The sequence below is a fragment of the Scyliorhinus canicula genome, chromosome 3 (genome assembly GCF_902713615.1).
Source record: "Scyliorhinus canicula chromosome 3, sScyCan1.1, whole genome shotgun sequence".
Lineage (NCBI taxonomy): Eukaryota > Metazoa > Chordata > Chondrichthyes > Carcharhiniformes > Scyliorhinidae > Scyliorhinus > Scyliorhinus canicula.
This window is the reverse complement of record NC_052148.1, coordinates 136423620-136441970: the sequence shown is the minus strand read 5'-3', so window position 1 is coordinate 136441970 and position 18351 is coordinate 136423620. Positions and strand designations below refer to the sequence as shown.

General features: G+C 44.6%; 1 protein-coding gene across 6 annotated transcripts in view; it reads left to right on the top strand.

The window, feature by feature from the left end:
• Window positions 1-18351, top strand: part of tbc1d1 (TBC1 (tre-2/USP6, BUB2, cdc16) domain family, member 1) — a 352836-nt gene that overhangs the window by 173740 nt on the left and 160745 nt on the right. For all 6 annotated transcript variants that reach the window (XM_038791424.1, XM_038791423.1, XM_038791429.1 and 3 more), the window contains exons 4-8: window positions 907-1011; window positions 5621-5753; window positions 9030-9121; window positions 10134-10244; window positions 10516-10644. In XM_038791424.1, coding sequence (XP_038647352.1) covers window positions 907-1011; window positions 5621-5753; window positions 9030-9121; window positions 10134-10244; window positions 10516-10644 — 570 coding nt within the window. The remainder of the gene's footprint in view (window positions 1-906; window positions 1012-5620; window positions 5754-9029; window positions 9122-10133; window positions 10245-10515; window positions 10645-18351) is intronic.

Below are 18351 nucleotides of genomic sequence, written 5' to 3'. Positions count from 1 at the left end.
AGAATCCCTACCGTGCAGAAGGAGGCCATTCAGTCCATCGAGTCTGCACCGATCCTTTTGAAAGAGCACCCCAATCTAGGCCCACTTTCCCTCCCTATCTCTGTAACCCATAACCTCATCTAAATATTTTGGACACCAAGGGGCAGTTTATCATGGCCAATCCACCGAACCTGCACATTTGGACTGTGGGAGGAAATCTGAGAACCCGGAGGCAACCCACGCAGACACAGGGAGAACGTGCAAACTCCACACAGGCACACACAGTCACCCAAGGCCGAAATTGAATCCGGGTCCCTGGTGCTATGAGACAGCAGCTCTAACCACTGTGCTACCGTGAAGTTTGTGGAAAATGTAGGAGCTATGTGTAACTTACAGACTATAACAATATATCCAATTCCACTATTTGGCAAAGTTTGATTCCAATACCATGAGGTCATTGGCATTCATGTAAGCTATCCGCTAGGTTTTTTTAGTCATCAAAAATATGTAAGTATTTCTTCCATATTTAATTTTACAGGAATTACTTAAGTTATTTCAGCAACTGTTAATTTTTCATACCATAAAACCCTCGACAGATCAATCTGGATGGCTTCATGAAGGCATCAAATATGATCTCTGTCCTGGATGATGTCCCACAGAAATAAGACAATTGACTCATTGACTCTGCACCAGTCGTTTTCTTTTTCCCCATGTGAACAGCCTAATCCAATTCCATTTGACTCATTCCCCATATCCCTTTAATATTCCTGCTTGTGGTCAGTGAGTAAGATTTAAGTTACTCAGCAGTTCCTCCATGTTGGAAGGACTTGGGCAAAGGTGCAATCTCTATACTTGGTGCATCAATTTGTAATGGTGTTGTGAAATATTTAATAAATGATGAACTAATTTTCTCCCCTCCATAAATAGGGAATTAAGTACGTGGATCACTTTGGATTCATCTGCAGGGAGAGTCCAGACACTGGAAGCCACTATTATGTCTGCTATGTGTTTCAATGTACGAATGAAGCCTTGGTAAGTAAATAACCAAACCTCTGATGTGAAATTATAACGATAACGTTTACCCAGACTTCAAGTGTGAAATCAATAAACGTATCTAATATGTGGGGTACATTCCGCTGGTTGATTATTGAATACTTTAAATTTTGTTCTGGGGTCAGTGAGGGTTCATTTTCTGAGGTATTGTTTGGCAGAGTTGGCCAACTTCCGTCTACCCCTGAGCTGGGAATGATTGGCAGCAGCTAGATGCTGGAGATGAGAACATGTTTCATTCTCTGGTATCAACCATTCATTCACACCTTCAGCACAAAATGGTTTTCTTCGAAGTCCAATAATGTTGTTTATGTGAAAAGTTTCAAAGAGTGTTAAAATTGAAATTAAGATATAACCCAGATTCTATTAAATGGGAACTCCACCTTCTCCGTTCTTAAAAAACACTTAATTCCAGTGAAGATCCTTGAGTATTAGGATTTTTGTCTGTTCTCATGTTGGTGTTTATATGCTGTCTTTATTTATAAAAGGCTGGATATGACAGGAGGTTAGAACAGGTTGGCTGAGACTTTGCTGGTACCTGAGAAATGAGGCAATGGTCTTCTCATTAAAGTGGCTGTTATAGGAATATGGGGGATGTTTGATTTAAAAAGACCAACATACATCCAGTTCACCTTCACCACCCTGGTAGTCACATCCGTATTAGGTGTTGTTGACAGTGCGTTGTAGTAAACCTGTATCAGTTGGTTTGAATTAGACCTAGGCATGGTGCAAGGAAAACCCCAGTGTTGGAAAGTTTTGGAACTATAGGACATCATTTTTTTCTTCCCAAACATGTCACATTTACTGTGTAACGTGCCTCAGATTACTCGTATACTGCCTTGCAAGATGCTATTTTTTGAAAGAAATTAATCTAATTTGCATTTGAATCAATATCGATTACCAACTCTTTGCAGTCTGCCTGCACTGCCGCCTTCTGGTCGGGTTGCCAACTCAGGCTGGTCATGTTCCAGGGGACGTTGATGAAGGAGCCATTGTTACAACGTTTCTTCACTGGGCCAATTTGTCATCCACCCCACCATCTCGCCCCACTTCCCTTGGTCACACTCTCCCAGATTCAATTTTTTGGCATTTATTTGTTTTGGTTTCTTCTTTCAATCCCCACAACCACATCTTGGGGACTTTTAAATGTTTAATTGTGGCTTCCAACACTAATTATGGTCAATGTCCCAAGATCAGAAGAAAACAAATAAAACAACACTTATACAGCACTGACTGAGTTAATAGTGTATCAAACCTGGCAACAACTTCAACTGATGTGATGCTGAACTTCCTCAGTCTTTTTTATTTTATTTTTAAAATAAATTTAGAGTACCCAATTCATTTTTTCCAATTAAGGGGAAATTTAGCGTGGCCAATCCACCTGCCCTGCACATCTTTGGGTTGTGGGGTTGAGATCCACACAGATACGGGGAGAATACAAACTCCACACGGACAGCGAAACGGGGCCGGGATCGAACCCAGGTCCTCAGCACCGTGAGGCAGCAGTGCTAACCACTGCATCACCGTGCCACCCTATAGTCCTCGGTTGCCCTCCCAGTTCAGTGATATGAATAATTTAAACAGCACTTTTAACTGGTGGACAGATCTCAGCATGGATAGTTCAATGTACGAACCAAGTCTGCAGCGCAATAAATGGCTCAGAATCATGGTTCTGACTGGGTCTGTTCCTTGTGCTGTGCCAACTCACTACCATTGCGCAATGTGTAATCTTGGTTATGTTTACTGATCTGAGATTTCCTGAGCATCGAGTGAAGCCAGTTCTATCACTTTGAAAATGTGCGTCTTTTCCACGATGAGCAATAGGGAAAGTCTGTGATAGGTTATAGCAGAGGAGAAACAAAATGACATAAGGGTGCAAGGCCAAAAGGAGGTGCTAATGAGTTTTTTAAAAAAAACCAGAAGGAGTGTCGAGAGGAGGTGTGAATGGCAAAATGAACAGCTGCCATCCAAAAGCAAAAACAAGAATCCGACTGAAACATACACCAAATGGGGCAGAGATTATAGTCTGAATGTGTTGCTCTCTGAGTTGTGTTCAGAAGGCTGTAAAGTGCACAATCAGAAGATAAGATCCTGTTCCTTGAGTTTATGTTTATCTTCATTGGAGGCGGACGTGAGGGGAATCAGTGGGGTGGGGTGTTGTGTGGTCAGTGGGCGGAGTAGGATGGATCGGGGGGGTGCCTGCCACCTCCCTTTCCTCTGACTTTGTCCTCAAGACACCCAAAAGGAAAGTGCTCCAAGGAATCAATGTACAGGGGTTATGCTGTGGCCCTCTGGAGACTGGAGGGTTAAGAGGGGACCTGGGATCAACTGAAGATATTTGGAGGTACAGCTTCATTTTCAGGTAAATTTGAGCACTGCTCTCTCCCTCCCAAGCATCTTCATTACACACTTTGGGTTTCCTGCAGCAACCAGCAAACTGAAATGCCAGGAACCAGCCCTACAGCTTCCAAAGGTTTGATCCAGGAAAATGGCTGGATCGGCCTAGCAACAAGTGTAATGGTCACTGCAGAGTACCTATCTGGGGCCTCGAGGGGAACGTTTGCCCTAGAATGTCCTGTGACTATAATGAGTACTGAGTCTGGCTGACCACAAGGGGAGTAAATTGTCCCTTGTGTAAGCAAACTTTAAACAAATGGGACTGAGTTTTCATCCGGAATGGTTTTGGCACTAGGTGGTGTTTGTGGAAGATAGTGGGGGGAGGGACTGCTGCCTTGATTCCACTGTAAACCCTGGGGTCATTAAATATGGAAGATATTAAATAGGGACCTGCTTCCTGTAGACTGGGGAAATATGCTTCTGGGGCACCAGAGAGAGAAGAGACAGCGTTGAATAGGGAAGTGGAAGAAGTGGCCCACAGATCTAAAAATGTAGGATACGATTGAATGACCTCGTTGAGCCTCACTCGGTGATGCGGCAAAGCAGTTAAAAGAAACTCGGAACGCCTCGTGAGATCCAACAAGATCTCCCAAGACGTCCTCACTTAGTGAGATCCAGGTTTACATATTTAAGTGGGCCATTAAGCTTATTTAAATATGTCTGCGCCCGATTCTCCCACTGCTATCTCGGCACCCTGGCAGTGGCACCTGGGTACCCTGGCAGTGCCAGAGTGCTTGGGTAGCACTGCCAGGCTGGCAGGGGCACAGCCAGGCTGGCAGGACCAAGATGCCCAGGTGTCGGGTTGCCCATGCCAGGATCGGGCCCAGGAGAACGCTGCCTTGAGAGGTGGGGTGAGGGTGCCGCGAGAATCCCCAAAGAAGTTAGCTGGGGCGTTGGTAGGTTCCAGAGGGGGGAGGGGGGGGGGGGGGGGGGGGGGGGAGAGGGGGGGGGCCTGAGAGGGGGTCGGGACCAGTTCTAAACGGCATCTTGGCGAGACATTGGGACGGCATTTAAAAATGGCATCCGATTGCTTCCTGCACTGATGAGGGAGACCTCGGCGGGGCGTCCCCGACTGAGACCAAAAGAAGAGAGTCCCATTTGATAGCGGGGTTGTTGCGCCGGGAAACACCCCGCTATATGCGCCCAAAACGGGACTTTTTTTTGGGCTTTAAATTGTCATTTCTGCTCCAAGGCATTTACAGGAAAAATAATAACGGATGGGAAACAGAGCAGGGTGGTCATTGCTCAGCCATCTCCCTCTAAAATGTCCTCCAATGGGTTCTTGTCGCTGATTAAAGGCCTAGCTACCACCCTCCGAACATAGAACATACAGTGCAGAAGGAGGCCATTCAGCCCATCAATCTGCACCAACCCACTTAAGCCCTCATTCCACCCTATTCCCGTAACCCAATAACCCTCTTCACCTTTTGGTCACTAAGGGCAATTTATCATGGCCAATCCACCTAACCTGCACGTCATTGGACTGTGGGAAGAAACCGGAGCAGACGGAGGAAACCTACGCAGAAACGGGGAGAATGTGCGGAGTCTGCACAGACAGTGACCCAGAGGGGAATCAGACCTGGGACTATGGCGCTGTGAAGCCACGGTCCTATCCACTTGTGCTACCGTACTGCCCACCATCCCCTGATGGTTCATGGCGGTAAGAGGCAGAGAGTCTCTGAATGGACAGCCAAGGCTCAGGAGCTAAGATGTCTGTGACAGGAAGAGAATGTAAACCAACTGCAGTGCTGGGAGAGGCAGGAGTGGGACAGTAGACCTCACTGATTTCCTTTTACTTTCCATTGCTATACTGACCACGTTCCATTCATGGTACTGGAGGAAATGTAGGCTGAATTCAGTGTGTCAACCATTGTGGCTTCTCTTTGTTTACATAAGTAATTTAGTCTGTTTGCCGCATGAAATATGGGAGGGAGGGGTGTGAATGTATTGCATTCCTCACTACTGGTGGCCAGGATTTCTAAATGGACATCTGCTGATCAGTTTTAATTACGGGCTCTATAAAAATGTTTATGCTGGTGGCTTTCTATAATATATAAGGTATGACCCAAGATATTTCAAAAGGATTGAAGACAGGTACTCACACATTGAACCTCATTCTACCTAATTAATGAACTAACGTGGATCTGAATTTCCATTTTTCTACTGAAAGGAGTCGCCATTCTTTACTTCGCAGGTCGATGAAATTATGTTGACATTGAAGCAAGCATTTACTGCAGCTGCCGTCCATCAAAACATGAAGATCCAAGCACAACCATGTGAGGGATGTCCAATGAGCAGTCTTCACAAATTGTGTGAAAAGATAGAGGGTAATGTATTTTTAACACATTCATCATCATTTTTCACTTCCTGTTTTTTCCACATGCAACTATCCTGTGCAATGGCTCCATCACCGCATATGTTGTATACATATGTTGCACGCTCTGTACCACTTCCATTAGTTAAGAATGGTACAAAGCACCATTAATTACAATAATTACAAGTGCTTTCTCCAATTATGTTCTTCGTTAAGTCAGGTCTTCCAGGATTTACCAAACGTTTCCTGTTATTGGCAAGTACTGAGCCACCAATGTTTGTACACAACAAAATGCTGAAAGCTCTTCACTTATTATTGCAAGATTATCAGAATTTAGAATTAGAACGGAAGCACTATCTGGCTGTAAAGGAAAAAAGTCATTCTCCCGACATAGCTGTCTCCCATCTGCACCTCCCATTGCTGTCAGCTGCCCAGGAGCCCAGTTTACACAACAGCTTTTACTTTATTAATACATCAACACACCTATCCAGTCACACCATTCCTTTTCTCTCCTCTTTCCATTTCATTCTCACTCATTCACACAAAAGGTTGAGATTGCAGTGTGTGTGTGTGGGGCTGTGGCTGGATCTTCCACTTTGTACAGTCGGGACCTTATACATCACTTTTTCTTGAGGCAAACTTCACAAAAGTATATTTCTAAGCCTTTTTTCCTTTCTGGATGACTCGGATAGTATATAGAGGTTGCTAAATATTTGGTCTTCTTAAATTCAAACTTTTAAAATGTAAAATTTCACCTGAATTTCTGTTTGTATGTGCATTGAAGGAAGAGTTGCCTGATACCCATGGGAAAGAAGCTGAATTTGAATTTGTGCTTCTGCCAGTGCCAGTGGAGAAAGTATTATTGCTTAGTGATTCATTTGGCTTCACAGTCACCCCACGGTAGTGGTACCCCACTGGTAGTTGTCATAATATACATCCATGTATATGCTGGAGTGCAGACAGGCAGTGATTGACACACAGGATGACCAGTGAGCACACAGAACACAGCAGCCAATCACCAGACAGGACACGACCACTATAAAGCCAGAGGACACCAGTTTTGCCGCTCTCTTGGGATCCAGCCTCTGAGACAGTCAGAGTCTGTGAGCAGCAACTAGTACAAACACCATGTGGTAGTCAGATAGTCTGGTCAGGTTAGCCTCAGGTCTCCAGTCAACTCAGCATAGTGTCAACCCACAGTTAAGCATGTAATATAGTTAGATGTTAAATAAAATCATGTTGCATCTCATCAAGTGTTGGAAGCCTGTCTCTCTCTACACTGCATCAAACGCAGTCCACATAGACCCAGCTTACCCACACATCAGTAGCCTATAGATAGGAAGAGAATTGGGAGTTTACTGCAGTGTTAGTTTTACTATTGGAGCAAAGTTGCTGTCTATGTGAACGCAGATGACAGCATTAAATGCCACCCATCACAGGAAAACAACAAAATATTCCTCTTTGTAAAGCTTCATGTGAAAAGAGCCTACAAGTTCGGATGCCTAGGACAAATTCCGGGACACTTCACCTTTTACTATTTAACTTAATGAATCGTCATGATTCAAGTCATGGAATGGTAAAATGTCAGCACGGTGGCACAGTGGTTAGCACTGCTGCCTCACAGCACTAGAGATCGGTGTTCGATCCCAGTCACTGTCTGTGTGGAGTTTGCACATTCTCTCCATGTCTGCGTGGGTTTGCTCCCACAGTCCAAATATGTACAGGTCAGGTGGACTGACCATGTTAAATTGCCCCTTAGTGGGGTCACAGGGATAGGGTGGGAGATTGGGCCTGGATAGGATGCTCTTTCGGAGGGTCGGTGCAGACTCGATGGGATGAATGTCCTCCTTGTGCACTGTAAGGGTTCTATGATACTACATCGGCCTATTAGCAGATATGCCGTATACAGTAACCATACAGACACACTGACCAGAATTCTACGGTCCTTCGCTGACAGGGTTCTGATGTACCATCAATTGATGACAGACAAGGAGTCGGGAGAAAAACTGTGGCTTTAATCAGCTTAAAGACACTTGCTGGCAGCTAGCCTGAGGGTTTCCTGGTGCTGTGGGGTGGCTTCAGTGAGAATTCTTATTGACAGCGGCAGGAACAGAGAAACGTGCCGCCAGTGATTGGCACAACGCCAAGAAACACACAGCTTGGGGGCAGGGGGAGGGGCAGTGGGGACATGGTGGCTGCTTGGCAGGAGAATCCTGCCCACTGTTCTCCTCTGTCTTCTGCTCCATATATATACCGTTTCTCCTGTTATTGGCAGTAGTGGTAGACAGTTGGCTGGCTGCACTGGTTTGTGCCATTTTCTCACATGATCTGAATTTGGGATTAGTAAACTACAGAGCTTTAGATTTTCTATGTAAACTGGAGCAAAGAAGCCTGTCAATCCAGGCAGCCAGTTATTTTACTTTGAACACAGTATTGATCCTAATATTAACTCTGGGTAGGTACTAAGGTGAGTAGAAAGTTCGCCGCTACTTCAGGAATGAAGCCCCAGCGATTTTACATCCCAGGCTTCATTTAAACCTAAACACCCCGGTTCCCACCCAAAGTTGGCCAGAAAACAACAGGAAAATGCACAGCCAGAAGCTGCCCAGTGACTCAAATAGATGGCAGGATCAGCTAAGAAGAGGTGAATCGTACTGTGGGCCGACCCCGTAGATGAGTCTTCAATGGCTTTCTTTCAATTGGACCCATAAGCAATAATTAGACATATAAATATTGGCATAATGTTAAGTCATTGCACTCGTAATCCAGAGGCCCAGGCTAATGCTCACGGGAGATGGGTTCAAATCCTACCATGACAACCGGTGGAAATTAAATTCAATTGAATAATCTGGAATATCAGTCTCCATTATGGCGACCATGGCAACTATCATTGATTGTCATGAAAACCCATCTGGTTCAGTAATGTTCTTCAGAGTAGGAACTCTGCAGCTCAGTGTGACCTGCATGTGTCGCCAGACCCACAGCAATGTGGTTGTTGGCATTTAGCAACCTCTCTGAAATTGTCTGGCAAGCCACTCTGTTTAAGGGGAAATGCGTGTTGACCTTGCCAGTGGTGGCAACGTCCCACCAAAGTATATTAAAAGCCTTCTTTTATCTCCTTACTGGAAGGACAGCTCCTTCATCTGAGTAGGAGTTGAACTGGGTACAATCACGTTGAAAGGAGATGCATAACGATTTTCAAAATTTCTGCATTGAAAGAGAGAATTCAGTGCAAGAAAACTATTCAGTTGCATTTTAATCATTAAGATTTATTTTCACTTCCTGCTAGGTCTACACCCTTCTAAAGCAAAGGTGGAAATTCAGAAACACTTGTCATCATTTAACAACAAAGATCAAGGATCAATTTTTGAGGGGGTTCAGGTAATTTTAGTCCTAGTTATGAAACATCAATGGGAAATGTCAACTTTAGAATTTTCAGTGTTGATACGAGAAGATCAAAAGAAAATGATGTGTGTTTTACTGTTACATTTTTAAACTTTTGAAAATTCATCTATGGTGTATGGGCATTCTGAGCAAGGCCTACATTTATTGCCCACAACTAATTTCCCTTCGGATTGTGGTGAGCTTAACCACTGTAATGCTCTGATACGTTCTAATGCATCATTAACTATGATATAATTTAATATGGGTGGTAATGTATAGCCTTGCCTCAATCTATCTTTGAGCAAAAGAGAGGTTTAAACGGTTCAATGTTTCTAAGCCACATTAAATTCTGAGTAAATTTTCAAAAAGACTTTCAACTCCCAAAGCGACCAGTTTCTCGATAAGTGGGACATTATGTATAACATTATTAGCTCAAAATCCTCAATGAACATCAATGTAAATAGGTATCACCAAAGCCTGACAACACTCCACTAGCTTGAGTAAAGCCACAACTTATCCCATACTTTCCTGACACTTCTATTTAACCCTGAGTGGAGGTTCCGGCCCCACCCTAATACCTGTTTCAGCCAATGAGTTGCTGAATTCCTCATCCATCCTTGTTGCCCCCAAACGTCATTATTTCAACAATCTCCCATCTGTCCTCCCATTGTAAAATACTGACAATGACCTGACAATGGATTATGACAAGACTTGGGCAATCGCGGTTGTTTTACCTTGTGAAAGTTCTTACTGATACCGTCCCAATATTTGTTGCACACATGGGACGTGGACTCAGCGCCAGCTCAAAAGGAGTCAGGAAATGTTGCCTGAAGCAATGCAACTTTTCAAAGCTAGGCCATCTCGCTTGCTCTTTACATGGATCTGAGTGAATGACTGGTTGCCCCTATGGTGCCTTACCCCTTTTTGCACAGTTGAGAGCATTGTAAATTGTGATTTGTAGATTGTGATTATTAGAAAATATTGAATCAAAGTTAATGTCTACTCATAGAAAATGAAACCGAAAAATGAATTGGAAGAAAATGAGCTTGTTCTATCAATGCTGCGGGAGTTATATGAAGCAAAACAGAAGCTGCATATTCACAATGGAGACACAAAGCAGGTACAGAACCCTCCTAATCTCGACTATTAATCTCCTTAAAACTGCTTTGTTACTAAATATGAAATAACAAATCCAAGTGTTGTGTGTCCAACACAATGGCTTGGTTTTAGAATCAGTGCTTCGATGTTTGTTGCAATGTGAGTAAACTATTCCTATTCACTGTACATTCTGGGATGCCTCATTTTAAGTTACAGTTTGTATCTTGCCCTCCTATGGAACGGCTACTGTGGATCAAAGTTGTAGTTTTTGCTGATCTGGTATTTATTTTCAGAATTCACAAAGCTCGCAGCTTTCAAATCAGAATGAACAACAATCTCTTTCTGGCCGCTTCAGACTAGACAACTTCAAAATCAAGGCGAAAAAGTCATTGGCAGAATCACTGGAGAATATTTTATCAATGGTGAGTATTATGTTGTTTCTTAGTGAAAACCTCCTTGGGATGTGTTGGTGTGATATGAAGAACGTGCCTCTGCAAGTTAATTTTGCCTATTAATCACCAAATTAAAATATAGTTAAGGAAAGATATTTTGACTTGCCTTAGTTCATCCATCAAGAATTACTTGAATCCTTCTCACCACGACATCCAAATGATTCTGAGAAGTTCCCAAGGTTTTTTGCCTTCAGAATTCTATCTGAAAATATATTCCAAGCATTAGTAATCATTCTCTACATGAAGAGTTTCCTGTTAGCAGCCCTACATTTACCATTTGCTGATTTGAACCTGTGGCCTGTCATTCATACCAATTGAAAGTATTTTTCTGGATCTGCCTTTCTTGTACCATTTAAGTGGTTAGCATTGTTTTTTTAAATTTGAGTAACCAATTCATTTTTTAATCCAATCAAGGGGCAATTTAGTGTGGCCAATCCACCTACCCTGCACATCATTGGGTTGATGGTATGAGACCCAACCACATGCGGGGGTAATGTGAAAACGCCACACGGACAGTGATCCGGAGGCGGGATTGAGTCCGGGTCCTCAGCACCATGAGGCAGCAATGCTAACCACTGCACCGCCATGTCGCCTAGTGGTTAGCAGTGCTGCCTCACAGTGCCAGGGACCTGGGTTCGATTGCCAGCTTGGGTCACTGTCTATGCGGAGTTTGCACATTCTCTCCATGTCTGCGTGGGTTTCCTCCTCCAGTTCAAAGACATGCAGATTAGGTGGGTTATGGGGAGTGGGCTTAGGAAGGGTGCTCTTTCAGAGGGTCGGTGCTGACTTGATGGGCCAACAGGCCTCCTGCACTGTAGGGATTCTATGGATACATCTAAGATCACCCCTCAGGTGCCCCTTCTCAAAGTTGAAAAGTCTTGGTTTCTCCAGTCCTCGTAACGCAGACCCCCTTATCCTGAGATCCGTTTCGTAGCTCTCTGCACTGTGGCCAACAATTGAATGTCTCGGTGCCTGGAACTGAATGCTGCATTCAAGCCCTGGTCTGATCGCATCACATTACAATTTGATTGCATTTATATCTGCTTTAATGTTCAACATTATAACTTTGTATTTGAATAGTATAATATTAAAGCAAAAGATTGCGGGTGCTGGAAATCTGAAATTAAAACACAAATGTGTTGGGACAAACTCAACATGTCTGGTCCCGTTTGTGGAGAAAGAAACAAAATCAACATTTTGGGTCCAACATGACTCATTACAAAGAAACATTGTGCAATCGAAATGTTAACTCTGTCTCTCTCCACAGATGCTTTCAAACCTGCTGAGTTTTTCCAGCACTTTGTTTTTATTTAAATATTCTTTTGCCTATGTTGATTTGCTGAATTGGTTGGATAGAATGTTAATGTGTCTGTAGGAGGCCCCACCTTGTTTTCAACATCATCTTTCAACACCATCCATGGAATAATTGATCATTTTTCCTTCCTTTACACCCATTTATATTAAATTTCATCTGCTATTGCTCAGCCATTTCCACATGTTTTGCAATTTACTCTAATTTCTAAGCTCCAAGTCACTCTATCTACCAGTTTGTTACCATCTTCAAATACGGTCATTTTAAATTTGCCTCTCTATTGACTTTATCAACTTTAACTAAAAAGCGGTTGTAGTGCCAAAATCAACCACTGGAAGACCTCAATCAGCACTCTTCTCTCCCCCCCCCCCCCCCCCCCCCCCCCGGCGGACCAACCATCCATAAGATATAGGAGCAGAATTAGGCCACTCGGCTCATTGACTCTGCTCCACCATTCAATCATGGCTGATATTTTTCTCATCCCCATTCTCCTGCCTTCTCCGCATAACCCCTGACCCCCTTATTAATCACGAACCTATCTATCTCTGTCTTAAAGACACTCAAATGATTTGGCCTCCACAGCCTTCTGAGGCAAAGTGTTCCACAGCTTCATCACCCTCTGGCTTAAGACAGCCTCCTCATATCTGTTTTAAAGGATCGTCCCTTTAGTCTGAGATCGTATCCCCTGCTTCTAGTTTTTCCTACAAGTGGAAACTCCTGTCCACATTCACTCTATCCAGACCTCGCAGTATTCTGTATGTTTCAATAAGATCACCCCATATCCTTCTAAACTCCAACAAGTACAGACCCAGAGTCCTCAATTGTTCCTATACGACAAGCTGTTTTTTCCAGGGATTATTCTTGTGAACCTCCTCTGGACCTTTTCCATGACCAGCATATCCTTCCTTTGACACTGGGCCCAAAACTGCTCACAATACTCCAAATGGGGTCTGACCAGAGCCTTATATGGCCTCAGAAGTACATCCCTGGTCTTTTATTCTAGCCCTCTTGACATGATTGCTAACATTGCATTTGCCTTTTTAACTGCTGACTGAACCTGCACATTAACCTGAAGAAAATTGTAAACAAGGACTCCCAAGTCCCTTTGTGCTTCTGGTTTTCTAAGCATTTCCTCATTAGGAAAATAGTCTATGCCTAAATTCCTCCTTCCAAAGTGCATAACCTCACACTTTTCCACATTGTATTTCATTTGCCACTTCATTACCCACTCTCCTAGCCTCTCCAAATTCTTCTGCAGCCCCTTAGCTTCCTCAATACTACCTGTCCCTCTACAGATCTTTGTATCATCTGCAAACTTAGCAACAGTGCCTTCAGTTCCTTCTTCCAGATAATTAATATATATTGTGAAAAGTTGTGGTTCTAGCACAGACCCCTGATGCACACCACTAGTCACCGGCTGCCATCCTGAAAAAGACCTCTTTATCCCCACTTTCTTTCCTCTGCCAGTCAGCCAATCCTCTATCCATGCCAGGATCTTACCCTTAACACCATGGGCTCTTAACTTATTTAACAATCTCCGATGTGGCACCTTGTCAAAGGCCTTCTGGAAATTGAATAAATCACGTCAACTGCTTCTCCTTTGTTTAACTTCCTTGTTACCTCCTCAAAGAACTCTAACAGATTTGTCAGACATGACCTCCCTTTGACAAAGCCGTGCTGACTCAGACCTATTTTACCATGCACTTCCAAGTACTCCGCGATCTCATGTTTAATAACAGACTCTGAAATCTTACCAATGACCAAAATCAGGCTAACCAGCCTATAATTTCCCGTCTTCTACCTCCCTCCCTTCTTAAAGAGTGACGTGGAGATGCCGGAGTTGGACTGGGTGAACACAGTAAGAAGTCTTACAACACCAGGTTAAAGTCCAACAGGTTTGTTTCGAATCACTAGCTTTCGGAGCACTGCTCCTTCCTCAGGTGAAATCAAGGATGTGATTCCTTCACCTGAGGAAGGAGCAGTGCTCCGAAAGCTAGTGATTTGAAACAAACCTGTTGGACTTTAACCTGGTGTTGTAAGACTTCTTACTGTTCTTAAACAGTGGTGTTACATTAGCTACTTTCCAGTCCTCTGAGACTCTTCCTGCCTCCTGTGATTCCTGAAAGATCACCACGAATGCCTCCACAATCTCCTGAGCTGTCTCTTTTAGGATGCTGGGACCCTGGGGTGTAGTCCATCTGGTCCAGGTGATTTATCCACCTTCAGACCTTTCAGTTTCCCCAGTACCTTCTCCTTAGTGATGGCCACTGCACTCACCTCTGCCCCCTGATTCTCCTGGAGCTTTGGGATCCCACTGGTGTCTTCCACCATGAAGACTGATGCAAAGTAACTATTCAGTTTGTCTGCCATTTCTTTGTTTCCTATTATTACTTTTCCAGCCACATTTTCCAGTGGTCCAATGTCTATTTTTGCCTCTCTCTTGCCTTTGATATATTGAAATAAACTCTTCCCATCTTCTTTTATATTATTAGCTAGCTGACTAGCCAACCCAACCCCACAAATCTGCCAACACGTATGCTTTATTTTCTGTCTTTCTGAAATTTCTTATCCATAACTACAATTTTAATTTCAGTTACCATAGCTTGTAGTTCAGAGTTCAACTTGTACACCCTGGTGTGCTAAACTTTGTCAAATACATCCTGGAATCCACCAAAATATCACAGCACTTTATTACGTAATTTTCTCAAAGAAATTAAGGTCAGGCAGATTTACCCCATCAATACGGGTGCTTGTTTGTTATTGGATAGATAATCCTCAATGTTATGCAGATAATCAACACCATTAATTTGCACAGGTTGAAATAAAATTAATGGGACTGTAGATGCCTGCATCTGATTGGTGACCCTTGTTGTATATCAATCATTCTGCCTGTGCTGCATCGCTTATCCTCACAATTATCATCAATGGTTCACATTTTCTCTTCAGTTTCATTTTGTCTGAAAGTAAATCATCTTGAAGAAGGGAAATGGCCGTAAACTCCTAGGGCGCGATTCTCTGAAATAGGGATTAAGTATTCGCGCCGTCGTGAACACCGTCGCGTTTCACAACGGCGTGAGATGGCCATGGGCAGTAGTGATTCTGACCCACACAGGGGGCCAGCACGACACTGGAGCGGTTCACGCCGATCCAGCCTCCCTTCCCGGCGCCAAATGGGCGCCGTGCCAACCCGCGCATGCACAGTTGGGCCACGCCAACCCGCACATGTGCGGAGGACTTCTTTAGCGTGCCAGCCCTGATGCAACATGGCGTAGGGATTCAGGGGCCAGCCATGCAACAAAGAGTGGGGGGAGAGGCCGGCCCGCTAATCGGTGAGCCCCGATCGGGGACCAAACCCCATGGAGGCCCCCCGCCAGTGAAGGAGCACTTTTCCCCGCCTCACAGGTCGCCCCCCGACCCTTCACCGGCAGCGTCCGGGGTGAACGACGCTGGCGGGACTCTGCTGTTTTTGCGTGGCCGCTTGGCCGCATCCGGGTCGGAGAATTGAGCGCCGGCGGCGTGGCGCGGTTGCGGCGATTCTCCGGCCCGGTGCGGGGCTGGGAGAAACGCGCCCCTGAAATGTTGCGAGAGAATCCGTGTAAACGGGATTTATTAACAACTAAATAGAACATACGAAATGAAAGCAGAAAAAAGCTGGAAAAGAAAGGCTATTGACATGAAACATTAACTCTTGCTGTCTCCACAGATGCTGCCTGCCCGGCTGAGTATTTTCACCATTTTCTGTTTTTATTTCAAATTTCCAGCACCTGTAGAATTTTGCTTTTTTTAAATTAATGTTTAATTCACTGCCACTTCTCTTTGGGAACACTTAACGATGTTCTACTCTTTCCGTTTTCTGTTTACCTCTTTTGACCTTGTCCATCTTTATTTCACATTCCCAATATTGCCGTAGTTTTGTTTTACGTTGTTGCTCGTTGTGTTCTCTCTTTAATTGGCTCTGTTTATGGCGGTTAATATGGTCGCTTTCCTTAATTCTAATTACGTTTGCTCAAAGTCGCCAGGTATCTTTCGATACCGCCACAAGGTTCAAAACCAAATACTGATCATAGACTCGATACACCAGTTAGTAAGTTCAAAATCAATGCTCATTTATTTACACACAGTCAATTATACTCACGCACAAAACTCTACCAACTAAACTATCACTACTACTAAAGCCTATACTTGGCTTTGGGTGCCCACTCAGTCAGAGGAACAATGGCCATTTCCCAGTTCTGAGGCTGCTGGGGTTGAGCTGGTACGTAATAGTAGCTAGGAGCGTCTGTCTCGTAGCGTGCGTTGACTTTGGACTTACTTGTTCTGGTGCAGCTGCTAGGCAGGTCTCTCCTCGCTGAGAGCCAAGGCCAAGAGAGTGATTCTCTCTTGTGGGCATCTTCTTATACCCAAAGGGGGCTTCGCGCGCTTTTGGACGGGCCTTGAACTTGGCCCCAATTAATTGGACCGTATATTGATCGTTCCTATCGATTTCCTCCAATAAAGGAGTGGCTGCCCTGATTGCTGGGCGTGTCCAAGGTGGCCGTTGGCCTGCTTTGTTCTAGTCTCCTCTAGCGCCGTGTCTGCCTGAGTATCTTTTACCTAAATGTTACTCTTTTGTCCCCGGAGATGGCTCATTAGTATGGTAATAGCTTTGCAGTATCAGTCTTGTCTGGGAGCTACAGCTCCAATCAACAGACAAACCTTGCACCTGCTTGCTTTCTCAGTATTGTCCATTTTCCCTGCATTCTTTGCAAAGTGTCCATTTTGTAATTGGGACGAGGCCATCCCAGATGGCTACAACATATGCAATAGCACCTGATAGACTAAGCCCAATTTCTGCAGCCTGACAGACTTAAAGTTGTTCTGTGTTCAGCCTAATGTGCAAGCAGTTCTGCATCCTGCGTTCACAGGGTGGTCATACCTAATTCTCTGCAGATGTGGTTAAGATCCCAGGTTTGATCAGGTTGATGAGGATCTTCTCCCCTTCTCTGTTTAATGATTCCTGAAAGTTAAATGGGGACAATTTGCATTCTTCTTTGCTGTGCCCTTTCTGATGTGAAGGGAGTAAATTAGTGAGGGAAAATTAGCAGCGGTTACTACAGAAAATAGAGTTTGCATTTTAGTTCATTCTGATGGATGTTGAATCATCTCATTTAGACTGCAAGAAGGGATTGGCAACTACGATAAACGATGGCGGGCTTGTGACTTTAATTCTTTTTTTTTAAATAATTTTTATTGAAAAATTTTGTATTTTATATAACAACGACGAACCGCAATAAAATAACAACAATAACAATAATGATAACAGTCATAAACATTCGCCCATCGTTGCTGCTGCTATTGATCAAGATACCTATCTTTGAGCCAGAAAGTCCATAAAAGGCTGCCACCGTTTATAGAACCCTTGTACTGATCCTCTCAGGGCAAATTTGACCCTCTCCAATTTTCTAAATCCCGCCATGTCACTGATCCAGGTCTCCACACTTGGGGGCCTCGCATCTTTCCACTGTAACAAGATCCTCCGCCGGGCTACTAGGGATGCAAAGGCCAGGACACCGGCCTCTTTCGCCTCCTGCACTCCCGGCTCCGCCGCAACTCCAAAAATCGCGAGTCCCCAACCTGGTTTGACCCTGGATCCAACCACCCTCGACACCGTCCCCGCCACCCACTTCCAGAATTCTTCCAGTGCCGGGCATGCCCAGAACATATGGGCATGATTCGCTGGACTCCCCGAACACCTGGTGCACCTGTCCTCGCCCCCAAAGAACCTACTCATCCGAGTCACAGACCGATGCAGCACCTTAAATTGGATGAGACTAAGCCTCGCACAGGAAGAGGAAGAGTTGACTCTCTCCAAGGCATCCGCCCATGTCTCATCCTCTATCTGCTCCCCTAGTTCCCCCTCCCATTTAGCCTTCAGCTCCTCCACTGACGACTCCTCCACCTCCTGCATTACCTTATAAATGTCAGACACCTTCCCCTCTCCGACCCACACCCCCGAAAGCACTCTGTCCATCGCCCCCCCACGAGGGCAGCAAAGGAAATTCCTCCACCTGTCGCCTAGCAAACGCCTTTACCTGCAAGTATCTGAACATGTTCCCTTGGGGGAGCCCAAATTTATCTTCCAGTTCTCCCAGGCCCGCAAACCTCCCGCCAATAAATAGGTCCCTCAATTTACTGATGCCCACCCTTTGCCACCCCCTAAATCCCCCATCAGTGTTCCCCGGGATGAACCGATGATTTCCACCTAATGGAGCCTCCATCGAGCCCCTTGATTCCCCCCTATGCCGTCTCCACTGTCCCCAGATTCTTAGGGTCACCACCACCACCGGGCTCCTGGTATACCTCTTAGGAGAGAGCGGCAACGGAGC